The 18,859-nt window shown below is 41.5% G+C and overlaps 1 protein-coding gene across 1 annotated transcript; it reads left to right on the forward strand.

Moving 5' to 3' along the window:
- Window positions 1–1,610: 1,610 nt before the first annotated feature.
- Window positions 1,611–13,315, forward strand: slc30a2 (solute carrier family 30 member 2; the record flags this gene model as incomplete). The annotated part of the gene is made up of 8 exons (XM_080790347.1): window positions 1,611–1,693; window positions 6,989–7,200; window positions 7,971–8,117; window positions 8,729–8,882; window positions 9,414–9,633; window positions 11,496–11,601; window positions 12,309–12,443; window positions 13,170–13,315. The coding sequence occupies 8 exons, from the start codon at window positions 1,611–1,613 to the stop codon at window positions 13,313–13,315; spliced, it is 1,203 nt and encodes a 400-aa protein (XP_080646473.1).
- Window positions 13,316–18,859: the final 5,544 nt, after the last annotated feature.

Consider the following 18,859-nt stretch of genomic DNA (forward strand, 5'->3'; position numbering starts at 1 on the left):
GAGTCACAAAAACAGTCACAAAAACAGTGGTTCTCAAAGTGGAGTCCGGGAGGATCCTTGAGGAGGTTCCAAGAGGTCCCCAACAAAAAAATATATATCCTTTATTTACCCAGGGTAGTAGCTGAGCACAAGTGCTCATTTTCAGCAACGCCCTGCACATAGAAACAGACACACATTAAAACCTGGGAGCTGACCAGTACAACCACAGTCTTATATAGCCTACTGTTGGCCACTAAGCAGCTCCAGGGGGAGCAGTTGGGGGTTCAGTGCCTTGCTCAAGGGCACTTCAGTGGTGTTGGCTGAGTGATGACAATCACATCTCCACCCAGATCCTGCCCGTCCGGGGAATCGAACTGGCAACCTTTCAGCAAAAAGGGCACTCCTATAACCCTTAGGCCACCGCTGCCCCTTAATATAGCATGAAAATCTGTTTAACCACTCACTCCAAAAAATACCGGAGGTTGTGGCCTCCTGGTGGCGCTATAATAAGTCAATGTGACAAGGGTGCCATTTCTTCTCACACCTTTGATAGCAATTGGATGATTTGAGGCAATTTGTTAAATAACAGGCCACAGCGCTATAACAGGCCAATGGGTGGGATATCCTCAGCCTATAGTAGGAACGTTTGTGATTTCACGTAAATTGCACGCTGCATTCATGATTTGAGGCTTTTTGTTCAAAACGGGCCAATCCTAAGAAAGCCAATATTATTATATCGGACAGATCTGTGTTGAGCACATGACTATAGAGATAGCCTATACTGTGTAACGATTTGGAGGAGTAATATTAAAAAATGTGTTTTACAAAAATCGGCCTCCTGCAGGTGGCGCTATAACAGGCCGTTCTGGAAAATTTGGGATCGTTGGCATCTAGGAAGTGTATTCGTTAACGGTGCCGGAGATTAGCTGGTAACAGACAGACGGACGGACACAATCACACACACAGTGTGCAAAAGTGCAAAACATACTCTCTCCCCATGACTTCGGCCTGGTGGAGACAATTAAGCTTGTGAGCTATATGAGTTTAGGGGTGCGTAATTCGGAAATGCGCACCGGGAGCACTCGCCAATTAGTTGGCATTGGCAGTGCGCTCAGTGTGCCTATCCGAACCGAACGCACCCTGAATTTAGATTTTGATTTTGACCTGGATAGATTTCAAACATCCTGACATTTTGGGGGAAATGTTTGATATATTTTTTAAACATTTTAACAACACAAATCTTAATTGTTTACAGGTCCCCATGGTAGGCTGAAATGGGCCACGGCTAAATATATTAATTAATTGACTAAGCCTGAGCCACTGATTTCAAAGCCCTCTGTCTCATCACGCTAGTGAGCAGTGACATGCAGCTGCAGCCCGCCCCACTCGTTTACAAGTTCTCAGTGCATGGTTTAAGCCTTGGGTTTCTCTTGATCCTGCTCACTACTGCAACGAAGGAATTTGTTCGTTTCGAGAACACTGTCACCATGTGCTGTTGGATGACATTTTTCGGTGTTCTTTAAAGACAAAGGTTCGGACCTATATCGATTATCACCGAAACTGCATCGAAATAAATTCACAGCATTTATTTCCAACAATAGGCTATGGACGCAGGCTGTTCACAGAAAGAAATGGATAATAACCCAGCGAATTCTGAGAAATCTCACCTCATACACGAGAAGAATTCTAAAATGTATTCACTAAAAATGAACAGGTAGGGGGAAACTTTGTCCGCATGATGAACGTGTTTGAGAGGTAGGCTATACGCTAATTGAATAGATTGAATGTTGCATGAAACATGCATGGCATGGGCTATACGATAAAAATACAAGGTTTTGGCATAAACGCATATAGCCTATACCCTTAATGTTGATTTAATAAATTAAAAAAAAGGCGAATTGAAGAAGTGTAGCCAATAAACCATATTTTATGGGAGAGTTGTGGAACGAATATAGGTTATTGTCAATCATCAACCCAATTGCGTGCCATGTTTTTGTGCAATATGCGAGCCCCGAAAAAGAATGTTCCCTATGTTGTTACAAATAACTATCGTTGCTGTAGATATGTTCTCTTTAAGAAAACAACATTTAGGCTGATAACATATACTGTACAACAATGTACAGTGTTGTAACCTGCGTTGCATGTTCTTTCATGCCGCATGCGCATGTTGCCATTAGAAGCCTTAAGCTGGATACTGGGTGTTTTATGTGAATGAACAAATTAATTTCCATGCTTGGCTTGTTTCTGGACAGCCGCTGACAAATGGTCCCGAGGGTAGTTCATTGAGCAGTGGTAAAAACACATCATCTGTCATTAGCAAGGCCACATCTCTCCCAGCATCAACTCTTCAAAAATAAATAAAATTAAATAAAATATATCTCTGGCCTTGGCTAATATAGGGTCTATATATAAAATAGCCTATAGAAATAGCCTACCGGGTGATAAATTGTGTCTCATCGGAATTCTTTCTGCATTTAGAATCATTTAAAAGTAGGCCTATTATTTGAATATTTCTAAAGAACATAAATACTTAAATGCAACAATGTTTTCTTCTGTTAGACTATGTCAGCCAAGAAATACCATATTGTTATAAAAAGGCAAATCATAGCAAATTGATTAAATAAATGGACATCGCGCGGCTGTGCATGGTGAAAACTGTTAGGGGCTATCGCAGCAAATCAAATAGATTAGCTATAGTCAACAACACTGTTACACCAAAAAGAGAACAAATTATTGATTTTTTTATGGAATAGGCCTACAACTCATTAGAACAGAATGAGTATAGGCCTAGGTGCATGTCCTCCGACGCGGTTCATTAACCTATACCTACATCCATACATTTTGGTTCAAACCACAAAAGCTATATAGAATGGCTTCTTCACGTGGAGTTATAGACATATAAGGCTATAGGGCCATACCATACGTCCCCAAAAAGAAACGTTATAGCTAATCCAATATACGGTCAGTCCTCACCGTCCATATATAAAGATTTGCGTTTCCACTTTTCCAAGCAATTTGCCTGTATCTATGCCAGCTCTTATAGGAGCTAAACTGACATAAATTGTACACCCTATTAGACTAATGATATACAGTTCACAGCTGTCAGGAAGAAGAAGATAACACATTCAATAATGGATATCCGCATAACCCTCAACCATTTCAAACTTGTTGCATGCTTGTTTGAATGGAGTGATAGAGAACAGAGTATACCCCCCCCCCCCCCCCTCTCTCTCTGCGTGCGCGCGCCCTATATGATCAATTGCATTGGTCCGTGGTCGCCAAATCAATCTATCCCAAATTATGATGCCGTTCCAATTTGATCCAGTTTGTTCCATTCCTTTTGATATAGCCTATTATCCTCCCGGCTCCCACGCCCATCTCGATAAAAAAAAAATGGAAAAGAAACAGGCGCCTTTCCTGATTAGATCAGTGTCTGTCACCATCCTGTCACCTCTCACCTCTACGTAACTGAAACGCGCTCTCACGCCAGAACGCACACCGTGTTCGTATCTGCAGCAGGCAGACGTGCGAGGCACTTAAACGGCACTCAATCAAATATGTATAGCCTGCATGCCCTGTATCATGCCTTTTTGTTCATTTAGAAGCCGTTGGCTACTATAGGCTACTTGGAACAAAGAGACTGCAGGGCAGCACTTTTCGTATAGGATTTTATAGGAGAATGCAGTCCTACATTTAATGTTACATAATAGGTTAAACGCCCATGAAATCTCGATTAGGCCTGTATCACACACAACACAACGCGGTGAAGAATATCATTTGCAAGGTGCATGATCAAATGCAAGGCGATATTTCTTTAGACGGAAATATGTTTAGGCCTATATAGGCTATATATTATATTATATATTATATTCAAAAATGCATAAGATATCAATTCAATTAACAAAGCAGCTTAGGCAGCTCTCCATAAATGCTCTGCAGTTCATTGTCATTTCACACATCAGTGACTAAATATTTATATATGCATTGCTGCTGTCATTATAATTAAATTTACAACTTCATGCGTGGTTCGAGACTTTGAATTGAAAATACAATAGGGTAGGTACAATGCGGCATCTTCATTTTTTAATATAGTTTTCGTTCAAAACTATAGGCCTTCACGAGATAGCCACGGCGCTATGGCATAGGCTAATAGGACTATAGTCCAATCTACCTATTTCTTTAGGCCATTTTAGACTTAAAATGTGTATCGGTTTATCTTGTCGAGGCAGAACTAGAACAGGTATTGTGTTGCGTTCTCTGCCGCTCTCCATGGTGCTGAGGTGCAAGGTTGATCGCGGCCACTGCCCGCTGTCCATGGTAGCCTACTTCTTTCACCATTGTTGGTGTGACTAATTGGACATATTTTTCCCCCTTTCCTTTCCTTGTCTTTTAATTAATTTTTTGTAGCTTTTTAAATGCACGCTTATACTCGGCTATAGCCTATAGGCCTAGAGCAGAAAGAAAATACCGTTGCTGCGTGGTGAGACGGAAACAATGCAATAACATTTTAAGCTGTTTAATTTGCCATGAAAGAAACTTTGGGAGATCATGTCCTTCTGACATTTTGAATAACATAACATGGTGAGGCACCGCATTATCTTCCCCCGGAATGCTATGGCTAAATAAGGGCGCCAGCCGCGCCAGCAGCAGACTGTTACATTGGTCCAGTAACCTGCTACACCCGGAGATACCTTTATAGAACAAGTTATATCTATAGACAATGATGGGCTTGTCACTGACTCAACAGTGCTAAATGACTATAAATTCTCTGCCAATTTTTCCAATTTAACCGAAATAGTCCACGGTCTGCCTGGCTTAAGTTATAACACATTTCGCATTAGGCTATTATGTTTTTAGATGGAATGGATTTGAGGAGAGAATCAAGCGAGGGAAGGCCTGTTTTTTGGCTTCGAACAAGAACGCATGCATGTAGGTTTACGTTTACCGAACGGGCCATGCAGGTCAACGGCTCAAGCTCTCAGGGGTCAAAGCCCTGTGTGAATTTTCGCTATTATTATAACTTTGCATTTCTTGTCAATGTCAATTAAAGGGCTTAGTCATTCATATATCAATCAATGACAGAGTATTTAGTGAATGTGCTCTTATAAGTTTCGCGTCGTCCTGTGCTGTAAATCCTGTTCAGATGCAGCTGAATCAATGCATGTCTTATTGATGTAATATGCTGTTGCGCTTAATTGCGCACTGAAAAATGTGTCAGCGTTAATTGTGTGCAGGCGTATGCATGTGTGTGCTGCATGTCGATCATGTTGAGGTGGTGAATTCTACTGTGCTGTTGGCTCAAACTTGCAAGTCAGTGCACTGTGCACCTGAGCGGGAGGGTGCATGGATATTGTGGAAGGTGGTGGGGAGTTCAAGTCCATGCCTATAGGGCCCAATTCATCAGAAACGAAACCACCTAAGGATGTAGGCTTTTAAAAGATTCCGGCATTGTGTTTTCTTTCTTTTTTGAGGGGCGCACAGGTTTAATGTTTGTTTTTAGTTCAATGTTTGTTTTAAAAACGCCAGCCATTGACAATGAAGGGAAAATGTACGTCAAATGTTTGTGTTGGCTACTATGTTTAACCCAGATCCAAGCTTTAGACTTGCATTCCCTGCACAGACCCAATTAATGCGGTGCTACTAAATTAACATTGAATGTGTTTGTGTGTGCAGCGTGTGTGTGTGTGTGTGTGTGTGTGTGTGTGTGTGTTTGCTCTCATGTCCCAGTGGTGTGATTGAACAGAATCAGTTGTTCCACTTCGCTGATTCTTTTCAACATCCCTTGCATGCGGGTAGTCCCAATATCCTGTGTGTGTGTGTGTGTGTGTGTGTGTGTGTGTGTGTGCGCACGCGCGTGCACACATGTGCATTATCTCCTGTGAGCCCAAATTAGGTTTTTTTCCACCTCATTAGACACATCATTGCCACTCTTCCTCTCATGCAGACAGAGTCCATGAGCCGTGTGTGTGTGTGTGTGTGTGTGTGTGTGTGTGTGTGTGTGTGTGTGTGTGTGTGTGTGTGTGTGTGTGTGTGTGTGCTTGTACCCCTCTGTACATGTGCGTGAGGAAAATGGACAAGTCAGCGTTTGTGCATTGATTGAATTCTAATCTGATGTGTATGGCATTAGAGAGAGAGAGAGAGAGAGAGAGCTACATATGTAGCTCTCAGGTGAAACACTGACATAATATATAGGCTATTGACCATGAAGGGAAAGGGTTGCTTTACAGAAGCATCCACTGCAACATCAGCATTTGTACAATATATACACATTTTGTCTATTCTGGTTAATTATTTTCATCTTCATTAAAACGCATGCTCTAACCCTAACTCTAACCCTATCTGCAGGCTATAACACATTTATTATAATTCAGCATATTCTCAGGTTAGCGGTTTGACACATTGCTGGGGCTCAAACCTATACGTATAAGACCTTCTGCTTTCCAGGCGTACGCATTCAGTTATGGCCGCCCCCAAATGGCATAATAGGCAAATATTTGTAAAAATAATTATCACATCTACAAGCCCACATGTCATGTTGCAACGCATTGTGCATGGGCTTGAAGATTGGCTATTTTTAGTGTTGAGGGGAAAAAAGGAGAATACAGACCCGTGGGGTTGGGGGCCCCTGGTTAACAATGTGTATAGGATTTAAGTCCTAAGACAAATAAAATGAGTCAGTGCAAAATGCGGCCTGCATAGTTGTGTTAGAGTTAGATTATGTGCAGAATTACTCAATTGTTTTTGTGTGAAATATTAATTTAACAACTCTGCATAGTATTCGGTTTAGTTGTGTGGTAGCCTATAATGATTATGAAGTGGGAATGTATATACAACTATACACAGTAAGCAAGGTTGATTCAATCTATAGTTTGCAGATGTCCGTTTTTAGTTGCCATTATACATTCGAAACAATGTACATTCCCTGCATGGAATGCTTTAGAGTTGTGCATAATACGGAATGTGCATATATACCTTTCACACCTGCTCATTTTCTTTGTATGTCCTATAGTTCTGTGTCAGAATCTAAAGAGCAGTATCCCAGCTTCCCCTTTGAGAATGGAGGTGTGTCGGGGGCCATTGAGCTGAAGCGGCCCGTCAGGGCCCATTGCCATGGTAACAAGGTCTCTGCACAGGAGGAGAGTGCTGGCAAGCTGCTGGCCAAGAAGAAACTATGCATCGCCTCTGCCGTATGTCTTGTCTTCATGATCGGAGAGGTCATAGGTGAGCTTCAGGATGGGCTATAGCTGTAAAGGAGTACACTGGAAACCCCATAGTGTTCATTTAACGCAGAGAGTGTACAAAAGGAACCAAATGGACTGAGCGTCCATTTAGATACGTTTGTACTGGGGGTTCCGATAGGGTTCCTAGTGGTTGAGGTGCATTCCACATATAGGCTCTAATGCAGCCTGACAGCGAGTGTCACTCCCTGTCTCTCTCTCTGTTTCCTGTCACTATACAAACACTCCAATAAAAGCCAGAAAAGTGAAGTGTAGTAAAATTATAGCAAATTGGAAATACTCCAGTAAAGTAAAAATACCTCAACATTGTACTCAAATAGCTACAGTACTTGAGTAAATGTACTTAGTTACTTTAAAGTCATAAAGGTTTAGTCAACAATGGTAGTATTCATGGCACAGGGCACACATTGAGGTATAACAACCTTTGTGACCTATGAAAAACAATGCCCCCACTTTCAAAATGTTACTGTACAAACAGTAATATCTCCATCTACAACAACTCGGTAGTATAGCCAACAGTGGAAGGTTGGTGTTGTTCTGGCCTGCTACCAACTGTGGATGTGCACATCCTGTAACTGAAAATGAGCCTGAAGCACGGTGTTGCTGGAAAAGAACATCTGTGCTTACTTGCCTGATTTCTCCTGCTGCTACAGTATATAAGACAGCCAAGTGCAGGATGCAACATGGCGTGCGCGCGCGCACACACACACACACACACACACTCTCTCTCTCTCTTCTTTCTTGTCAATTCAGGAGGGTACCTGGCTCACAGTCTGGCCATCATGACAGATGCAGCTCACCTGCTTACAGACTTTGGCAGCATGATGGTCAGCCTCTTCTCCTTGTGGATCTCCTCCAGACCTCCGACCAAAACCATGAACTTTGGCTGGCACAGATCAGGTCAAGACAAGACTGATGGATGTGTGAATGGATGAAAATACAGATTAATGAATACATTTTAACTGGAACCATTTAGGCAAAGATCATATGAAGTCATAAATAAAATGACCTTCAAATTCAAGCATAACGTGTGTAGTTGTAGTAGTAACATCTGTCACTGATGGCCACTTACAATTTACTTTATCATATTTGATCAAGTGCACCATTTGCACCATAAAATAAAGTATTCAGTGCCACAGCCAACATTTCTAATTACTTCAAGTAGGCTGTGTGACTGGCTATTTAATCGCAAGGTTATACTTATACTATAGACAAATAACAGTTTAAGTCCATTATCCATAATGTATAAATGATGGATAAGGGGTCAGGACAACGAGGCCTTTTCATGGAGGGGTCAGCATAAAATTTGGACTTAAACTGTTATTCGTCTATAGTACTATTATTGATCAAGTAAAACCGGTCAATCCATGCATAGCCTAAACAATATATGCTACTCTGAAAGTGTCATGATATCTCTGCTAAAATGTCAGACAAATGTGTTCAATAATCAATCATTAAATTATTCTGACTTTTTCTTTTGATTTCTTTTCATATCCTATTCTATTGGACAGAGATCCTTGGAGCGCTCTTGTCAGTCATTTCCATATGGATCGTTACGGGGGCTCTGGTCTACCTGGCTATTGAGAGGATAGTGCGCAACGACTACGAGATCGAGGGCAGCGTGATGCTGATCACCTCAGGCTTTGCCCTCCTCGTCAACATTGTGTATGTTGCTGTTGTTAGGGTCAGGTTTGGGGCATGTTTTGGATTGGGTTTGTGATGCATTTAAGCTTTTAAACAGCTTGGTGGTGAGAGACAGGAAAGAGTACAGTACAGTACAGGGTGACTTGCAGAACAGGTACAGTTGTTTTTAAACCTGTACCTGTTCTGCTATGATTGCCACTGTGTGTGATCTTCTACACAAGTGACCCAGGTCTTGCATTTAGTTTGTTAATTAACACATGCATGAGATTCAGACTCAAGGGCTTGGACCATGTAAGGTTGTATGTGACATGTTTGTTTGTTTGTGGAAGTTATGCATTTCATATACAGCAACAGCCAATCACTTCGCCTAAAATAAATAGCTATATATAAGCGCATGGATCCTGTTGTAAGCTCATAGATCAGCTGAATTTCTGCCTAATTTGGCCAAATGCATTTTTCACATAATTGTTCACCTGTTATGACATGCCCAAAATAGATCTGCTAGGGTGCATGTGTCTACAATCTCTGCCGTACCTTTCCTCTTCTACCTAGTATGGCCTATATCCTCCACCACTCCACCACGTTTCATGGACACGGAGAGGGCTACCAACAGATCAACGAGAACGGCCAAGTGGCTCACGGCCACGGCCACTCCCACGCACTCCTCGGTGGCACCGGTAACACCAGTGTGCGTGCAGCGTTCATCCATGTGGTGGGAGACCTGCTCCAGAGTGTAGGCGTCATGGTGGCTGCAACCATCATCTTTTTCCGGGTCAGTTGCTTCTTGCTTCTGCACGCACACTGGACATACAGTATGACATTTGTGCACACAAGGTTAATGGCAATAGATCAATATTATTATTGTTATGTAGCTGTAGGGTAGGTTTAGGTTGAGACTGGCTCATGGGCTATTACATCACCATGGTACATCGGCAAGAATATATAGACAAGGAGGTTTCCGTTTAAGCCTTTATTTTCCGTTGCACAGACAAGTATATAGGGTTGAGCAAGGAGGTGGTGAGGCTTCACAGTTATGGTTTTTACTAAAACACAAGAGAAACATAATTATACAATTCAACAGTGCATAAATAGACAGACAATTAGGTACCTAAGACGTAACTAGACTCAAAGGGGGGGGATGGGTAGGCCTACCACTACATATTAGGAATACACAAACGTGGGAAGTACAAACATTCAATATAAGTTACTAACTACTAATACTAAAGTGACTATGTGCACGGCGCATTACACACACTCGCTAGAGTTCAGGAAAACAGATTAGGATTACATTTAACACTAAACAATAAAATGCAATATACAAATGAACATCAACAAACTGAACTCACTTCAGGCCTGAGGCTCCAGGACAGAGGGCTCTCAGGTGGTGGAGTTGTTGTTGCTACTGCTGCTGACAAACAAACACTGACTGCATGGAAAGGCACTCAGGCAGTATATATGGCTGGCCACTGATTGAGGAGTGAGTGAGAGCATGTGTGATTAGTGATTGAGAGGGAGTGACAGCACTTGAGGTGGGTGGGTCCACATGGAATAGGCCAGGGGGAGGGTTGTTTCTGCTCACTAGCATGACTCTTTTCTACAGTAGCACTGCTAAGTTCTTTGTAACTTAACAACATGAAGGTGTCATATGTGTTTCTGGTTCACATCTGCTGCAGAGCCAATCAAATGAAGCTTTGGCAAAATATTATTTATTTGAAATGTGCTGAAAAGGTTCTCTATTCCATGGGGTTGTTTGTCAGAGACATAGTCACAAAAGGAGGCAGCAGAACTGAAACCTTGTTTTTTTGCATATCATCTTGAACATCAACAAAATCATCATTCTTTTAAACATGCAGATTTGTGGATGTCCTTGGGACCCTGCACCTAATACAATTGAATAGTCTACTAAACAATTCTGGCAGTGAACAAAAGTGCATGAAGGGGCATAAAAGATCTTGCTCGCTAAATCAAGATTAGATTTCTAGATTTCTAATGAAAATTAAATAAATCCTTTAAAACAGACAACAATAAGTTCTACACGAAGGCTGCTTTGGTTTATCTTGGTTGACGTTGAATGCAGTGCAGCCATGCAGAGGAATTAGGACTTAATTTTCTGCCCTTGCAGTGCAAGAAGTTTCTGCTTGGCTGCAGAAACATCTTAGACACAGCTCTGAGCATCCCAGGCCTTGACATGACACTCCATGGAGCACACCAGCTGACACTTTGTCACTTCTTCACCCACCATTTCACGGCGGTGGTTCCCAAAATGGGGTCCGGGGACCCCCAGGGGTCCTTGACGGAGTTCCAGGGGGTTTCCCACCTAAATGATAGTTAGGAACCAAATGGACCCTTATGGGTCTGTAACTCAGAGAGTGTACAAATGGTACCAAACGGACCCGTTTGGTTCCATTTGCACACTCTCAGAGTTGAATTAACATTAACATTAACATTAACATGATTTTATTATATAGATATAGATATAGATATAGTCAAACTGGGTCCGCATACTAATAAATGTCGATTTATGGGTCCTTGACATGAAAAAGTTTGAGAACCACAGCCAATTACGGCATTCCTCTTCCTCCATAATCTCTCCAAATCTCTCTCTCTCTCTCTCTCTCTCTCTCTCACACACAGCCTGAATATAAAGTAGCAGATCCCATCTGCACCTTCCTCTTCTCCGTCTTTGTCCTCTGCACCACTGTCACCATTCTCAGAGATGTCTTCAGGATACTTATGGAAGGTAAAATATTAAGTGTGACTGTGTGAAGTGAGGGGCACTCTTATCATCGTACGTAACATCGCTTTGCATTCTCCATTCTTGGTCATCATCAACAATGGGATTTGTTTCATCTATTCAGTTTGTATTTTTTATGCTTTATGTGTACATTTATACATATAGCATAAGAGTATCAGATATGTGCATGAGGTTAGACATAAGGTGCAAAACATAGCATGCATGTACATGAGGTTAGACATACGGTGCAGGTCAAACAAAGATAGCAATAGCACCAGGTGAAGTACAAGACACTGGAACACTGGAACAATATACAGTAGCTATACCGGTACTGTATATGTGCTAGTCCGCATAAGGTAATACAAAAAGAGAAAGGTTAAATCCACTACTGTATAGGACAGCAAGTCACATCATAACGGGGGGGAAATTGTCTATCAAAAGAAAGTGTTCCAGTGTGGTGGTGCCATGTTCAACATTCTGATGGTATAGCTGTGGTAGAGCTCCTTGCCTGGGTGTGGTCAAAGTAGTGGTGTGAAAAGATTGTGGTTTTAACAATTTAATTAAGCCTATACACATCAATATGTATTGATGTTCAAGATTACAATTCACTGCTCATGAAACAACAGCTTGATACCCATTTCAATCAGACACCTAACAGCTATTGACATCATGTGGAAATATGATAAACTTTCTTTCTCCTCTTCGATGTCCAGGAGCTCCAAAGGGGATTGAGTTCAACTCTGTGAAGGAGGTGCTTCTGACCCTGAAAGCTGTGAAAGCCATGCACTGTCTGCACCTCTGGAACCTGACCGTAGGTCAGCCTGTCATCTCTGTTCACCTGGCTATAGGTAAGGACCTGTTTTACACCCACAGTGGTGGAAGAAATGCGTATACTGAGTTGTTGCATTACAATATAGCATTACTGGGTCAGGGTCTACCTCATATTCCCTGATATCAGACAGTGTTTAGATATGGAATTTCAAACATTTGATAAATCTGGGCATAACCAAAGCTCTACTTGCACAAAGGATCCACATTAGGATACAGTTTAGAAAGCCTTGCCAATGACAGATGGAGACAATGAAACACATTGAATAGAAAAGACCATGACTGCACACAGTCTTGTGCCTCCATCCACTGCTCCCCCCGACAATCATGGGAAGTATTACTCCCAAATGAGGGATCTACATCAAACAAAAATACTATCCGGGTGCTATTGGGTAAGCTACACTACAATTGTATTGGCTTGAATATAATTGCAAATGTGTAAAAAGCTAAGAAGTGAGTTTGAGGAATTTCCTGCGCAACAAAGGAGGGGAATATAAAGATCATTCAGTCCAATGATACCATTACAAGCCCATTAATGAAAGGCGCTTAACGCATGTGGAGGTTCACGCCATCTCCCACAGATTCCCCTCGTTGCTGAACAGGGAGGCACCTCTAAGCAGGAGGCACTGCTGCTGGGTCTCTTCAGTAACGGGCCCTGTATTTTACCCCTGTGATGCCCCCCAAATGTTTTTTACTGATAACTCATCACCGGTTTTGAATGGTCTTTTTTACTTATTCTTTGTCAGACGAGAACGCTGACCCAAACGCTGTGCTGAAGGAAGCCACGGAATTGCTTCAGACCAAGTTTGGTTTCCACAGCACCACCATCCAGTTGGAACCATATACTGAGGACATGGCCCACTGCACCCATTGCCAGGACCCCACGGACTGATGGAGGATGTCCACCCAGACGCTGCTGCTGCACATCACTCTATGCCACTGACTAGACTGGCCCCAGCTCATTCACATTGTCAGAGAACTAGACTGGCGCCAGCTCATTCACATTGTCAGAGAACTAGACTGGCCCCAGCTCATTCACATTGTCAGAGAACTAGACTGGCCTTAGAGATGAGTTCCCCCCCAAAGCAACATTGTGCCAACACCATCTGTATTTTCTTTATTCAACCAGGAAACAAGGACACATCGCAGTATGGTATGGTGATTTTATTATCCAATTTCCGTTTTTAGTGTGGGATGGTAATCCGGACGGTTTGTGTGTTCATGGTAGCTAGCTCTTATTGGTTTGAAGAGTGACTTCTTACCTGTCCATCAGCACGCGCTTGTGTGTCGTGTTCAGTGTTTATGTGATTTAAAAACTCATGCCAAAGAGGAGTGCAGGTTACATTCCATTGTTTGGGGAAGGAATTATCCCTTGTGCAATTCTGTCAGACAAACAAACCTTTCATTGTTGACATCAAGTCTGCAAACTGCCATTTTTGTTGAACCACAAAAAAAGGGGAGAGTAATTTCAACCACACGGCAGGCCTAAATCTGATCGTTCTCAATAGTGGGCAGCTGCTGTTTTTCTGGTTTATGTGTACTCTCCTCTGACTGAGCAATGGGCACTAGTAGACTGCGGCTGCAGTAGGATGTAATAGCTGCAAATACATCAATATCGACTGATGTACAGAACTTGGGGAAAGACAATTAGAATTCTGTTGATTCCGTCTCACCCTGTCTTTAATGTGCGTCTCAACGAGAGGCGTTTTACTGAATGGTGCATTATGTTGCTGTGAATGGACGAGGGCTGCGAGAAGGCTATGGTGGAAATGGATTGGTGTCAATATGAGGAAGCATCCTGCTGCCCACGTACGCCAACTCTCCGTCAAAGGCATATTCTGCTCAGAGGGCACAATCATTTACTCCCCCCGGCCCGAGTCAGACAATTAAGCTCAGTTCTGTATATCCATCCATCTATCGCACTATCCCATCTTCCAGCAGCCGCAGTATTGTGCATCTGTCTATGATCTTCTATCACTGTAGCTTCACTTTATCCATCATTAATCTAGTCATCTATCTATAAATCTGTCAGTATGTCTGTCTGTCTCCTCTCTGTCTGTCTGTCTATGTTGGTATATGGGCCCTTAATCGACTGAGACAGGATTTGTGTTAAAAAGTATTCCCATTTATATTTGAGACCTTTTTTTGGCTGGTTGGAATGGATTACTGGAAACTACTGATGGTATAGACACAGTTGCGTGGTTTCAATGTGACTGATGATAATGAATCATGCATATAGAGGGTGGGCCTAAAAGAACACTCAGGCAATTCAAACTATTTAGTGTGAATTAAGGTTGTATGGTGAGGTTTTACATTTAAAGATAATACGGAAATCCCAAACATTCTGCTAAGTTCCAAAGTGACACTGGGGAAGAATGTCTTCTTTGAAATTTCTCTATGCATTACTGCTTCAATTGGTTGGAACAGTAATGGCCGGAAGGAAGATTTGGTCCTAAACAAGCAGGGCGTGCATGCTTTATTAAGTGGTGGTGTTTAAATCAAGGAACTTTTTTCTTTTGGGACTTCTTGCAGCACTTTACTGTTATAATGTGTGGTAACAGTTGTTCTCAACCTTTTTCTGAATCAGGGCCCACTTGAAAATCTCAAAAGCGTTCATGGCCCACCCATCTGATCACACGTTAAGTGGTTGATTGGGTGGGCCGTGTGCATTTTCAGAGCATGTTATGATCATCTATTGCTTGGATCAATGGAACTAACATAATATACTCTGAGTTCCTATTTAGCAGTATCTCAAGGTTGTAAAGGAATAATAAATTACCATGACATTTGTACATATTAAACCATGACATATTATAATATTAATGTTATAGTATCAATACAATCTTAGTGCTTTGCCAATTATTTTAGGGCCCACATGCAATATTGGAGAAAGAAATAGAGTCCGCAACACTGGTAAGGGACAACTCAGCTCCACTGGTTAATTAATTCAACTTTTCGATCACTGGGATCTTCTTCAGATCCCAGTGATCCCTTCATTCCTGAAGAAGATCCCAGTGATCGAAACGTTGAATTAATAAAACAGTGGAGCTGAGTTTTCCCTTACCAGTGTTGCAGACTATTTCTTTCTCCTGTACTGCCATTTGTCCAGTACCTGGGCTAGAGTGCATGCTATTACCTTTGCCCACATGCAATATCCTCACAGGCACAGCCCACAGGCCCACCAGGCCCCGGCCCACAGGTTGATAACCACTGATGCAGTGACATCTAACATAACCACAGCCATGTGAAAAGCCAACCAACCAGCCAGCCGGTGGCCATTCTTCTAGTATTGTTCTGTCTGCTATTAAGTATTGATGTTGTCTTTTGCTCTCTAAATCCGCAGTGGAAAGACGGCTGTAGTGTACATTCTAAAACTGTGGTTCTCAAAGTGGGCTCTGGGGACCCCCAGGGGTTCTTAAGGGTGTTCCAGGGGGTCCCCAGATAAATTATAGTTAAACAAAATCAGTTTAACCACTTTAATCCTAGTACATTGGCTATTTTAAAATGGCCGATCTGCTATAAAATGTCAAAAATCTGACAATTATGCAAGAAGATTCTGGCACAAAATCTTTTCAGATTTAAGTCTGTGGTGAAATACGTACAAATTAATTTGGGGGTCCTTGACATGAAAAGGTTTGAGAACCACTGTTTGAGAAACCAACGTTTGCATGATTGTTAGTTGTTCTAGTCATCATGTACAGTGAAAATATCCTTGATCAACTGCCAATCACACAAAGTTGACTGTGCTGAGGATTATCAAAAACATATGAATTATCCTATACAGCACTTGACACTTTAGTAATTCAAATATTTAAAAGTAATTAGGTTATTTTTCCATTTTAAAATAATTGGTATGAAAAAGATATATATTATTAATATATGGACCCAACAATTCTGATGACAAAAGTTAAATACAAGATGAATGTAATAGTGGCAATTGTGTTTTTATTTTAATATATCTGTTTAAATATACCACTGAACCTGCAGCTTACAACATGACAGAAAGCTACAGTGTAAAACTAAAGAAGTTTGATGGAGTGCAGCATCCCAATTCATCCCTGAAGACACGGTGATGTTTGAATGCATGTCCATCCGTCAGTGTTCCTTGTTTGTCTGCTAATAATGGAAGTGTCATTTTTGGGAATGCCTTGTATTGTACTGTTAACAGTCTGTGACATTTGCAAAATGTGTGATTATTGTAAATATGCCAAATATCCAGTATTTCCTGTGTATGATGTTGTGTATACTTGTGTAAATACACTAACGTTTTTTAACTTAATTTATTTCAAATTTGTAACTTAAAGATAGGGTAAGTCTTAGTGATATTTTTGGTTAAAACCAAGACGTTTTGTGCTTGGAAAAAGGCACAGCTCTATATTCCGATCAGTAAATCAGTAATCATTGCTATAGATAGTGTTTGTTCAGCAACAAGTCTCCCCAGCTCCCCGAGACCCTTTACAGAACAAACAATTTATAGCAATGATTACTATCAGAATATAGAGCCATATAACAATTATTTTAACTAAATAATATCACATACTGCACATTGAATTTATATCAAAGTCTTCTTACAATGTTATCTGTTATCTTTGAATATGTTGCTGTAGATTAAAAAAGTATTATGTTTCATATATTTTACACTCTTGTCTTACTTTCTGTTACCATACTTTTTGTTTGGTTTGGACATGGCACTTGATTGGAAAGCGCTTTGGTTCAACTTCTGTTATTTTAAAATATGCTGTATAAATAAAGGAGATTGACAGTTATAGAATAGTGTGTCATAAATGAATTGCCTTTGGAAGGACACTGAAGAATTTGCACTGTGAAGAAATCACAGTCTAGTTTTTTAATGTCTTAGATTTAAAAAAATAAAATATTATTTTTCATTTCAGATATTACAATGAGACTGATTGCAGTGATTGGCTACCCTGCTCACAACCATGCATGACAGGGTATTGCATTCACTTAGTGGGTACACAGGGTACTGCAGGTAGAGGTTTTCGGGTTATCAGAAGGTCACCTGTTCACCTCCCACGTCACAGTGTCCCTGTCCCTAACCCCTAACAGGAGTGCTCATCATAACCACCTAGCTGTCTTCAGTGGGTGAAGCTTGAAACTGAATTCCCCCCCAAGATTAAGAAAAGTCTACAAAACAAATTAATAATAATGATTAAATCAACGGATGGACAGATTTAAAAACTTGGTGGAAATGATCAGATTGCTCCCCCAAAGCGATGGCTAATTCTTCAAGTCAAAATGGAGGCATGGTGGCACAGTCTGTGGCTTCACAGCTAGGTCCTGGGTTCGATTCCCCCTTGGGACAGTGTGGGCGAAATTGTGTGGAGTTTCCATGTTCTCCCCATGTCCCCTAGGGTAGGTACTGCCTCCCCCTGGTCCGCCGGGGCGCATGATAGAGGGGAAAATAACTGGTTGAACATGGTTAAGTCTGTCTGTAGGTTTCATCAATATTTAAGGGTTTAAGGTTACAGGTTCCTTTTTTCCATTTCTGACGGTTTTGAACATACACCCGACAGTGACGATATGCAGTATATGTGGGGCGCATGTGCTGACCAAGTTAGTATAGTAATTTCTGAGCAGATTATGATTGTTTCACACTGCATGCTCTCCAGTCCAGGTGCTTGTTTAGAGACAGTTTTTGTATTCATATACCGTACTATGCATTACAAACTGTATAGTAATTTCCTGCGTTAATTAACGGTGTCGGTGACGGCACTGCGGCATCGTTCATCTCTGTGGCAGGTCTTCAGGCTTATACAGAAGGAATTAATTACACCACAGAGAGTCAACAAGAACAGGACGAGCCCGGGGAGGCACGCCCACCACATAACACTTTATCACGAATACACGCTTCGGCTTCACTCTGTCCAGACCAGTGGTTCTCAAAGTGGTTTAAACGGGTCCCCAGCTAAATTAGTTAATATAGCATAAAAATCTGTTTAACTGCAATCTTCAAATGGTGTCTGTGGCCAAATACAATTTGAGGTCCTTGACATAAAAAGGTTTGAGAACCACTGGGCAAGTCTACGGAAGCCCTATAATGCTGTACTGGTGATTTTTTTAAATCAATACGGGGGTGCCTTGAGATTGTGACTTGAATGCCTTGAGCACAAAATGTTTGAAAACCACTGCAGTACACACATAGGCCTGTATACATAGAAAACAGAATAAGCTGGATATACTATGTGAACTCTAACCTGTGTATATTCGCAAATAAAGCATATTCAGTGTACAGGGGCAAGGCAGACCATTGTTTATTTAAATTGACTTGATGATCTTAGCTGTGACTAAGTGGAGTTTGTTTTTCCTTCTCTTCCAGGTCATCTGCCACTAAATGAGGTGTAACCTCACCTATTAAAGCAGACTCTGTCTAAAGGCAGACACACACACACACACACACACACACACACACACACAC

The sequence above is a fragment of the Protomyctophum bolini genome (genome assembly GCF_963924005.1).
Source record: "Protomyctophum bolini genome assembly, chromosome: 19".
NCBI classification, from domain to species: domain Eukaryota; kingdom Metazoa; phylum Chordata; class Actinopteri; order Myctophiformes; family Myctophidae; genus Protomyctophum; species Protomyctophum bolini.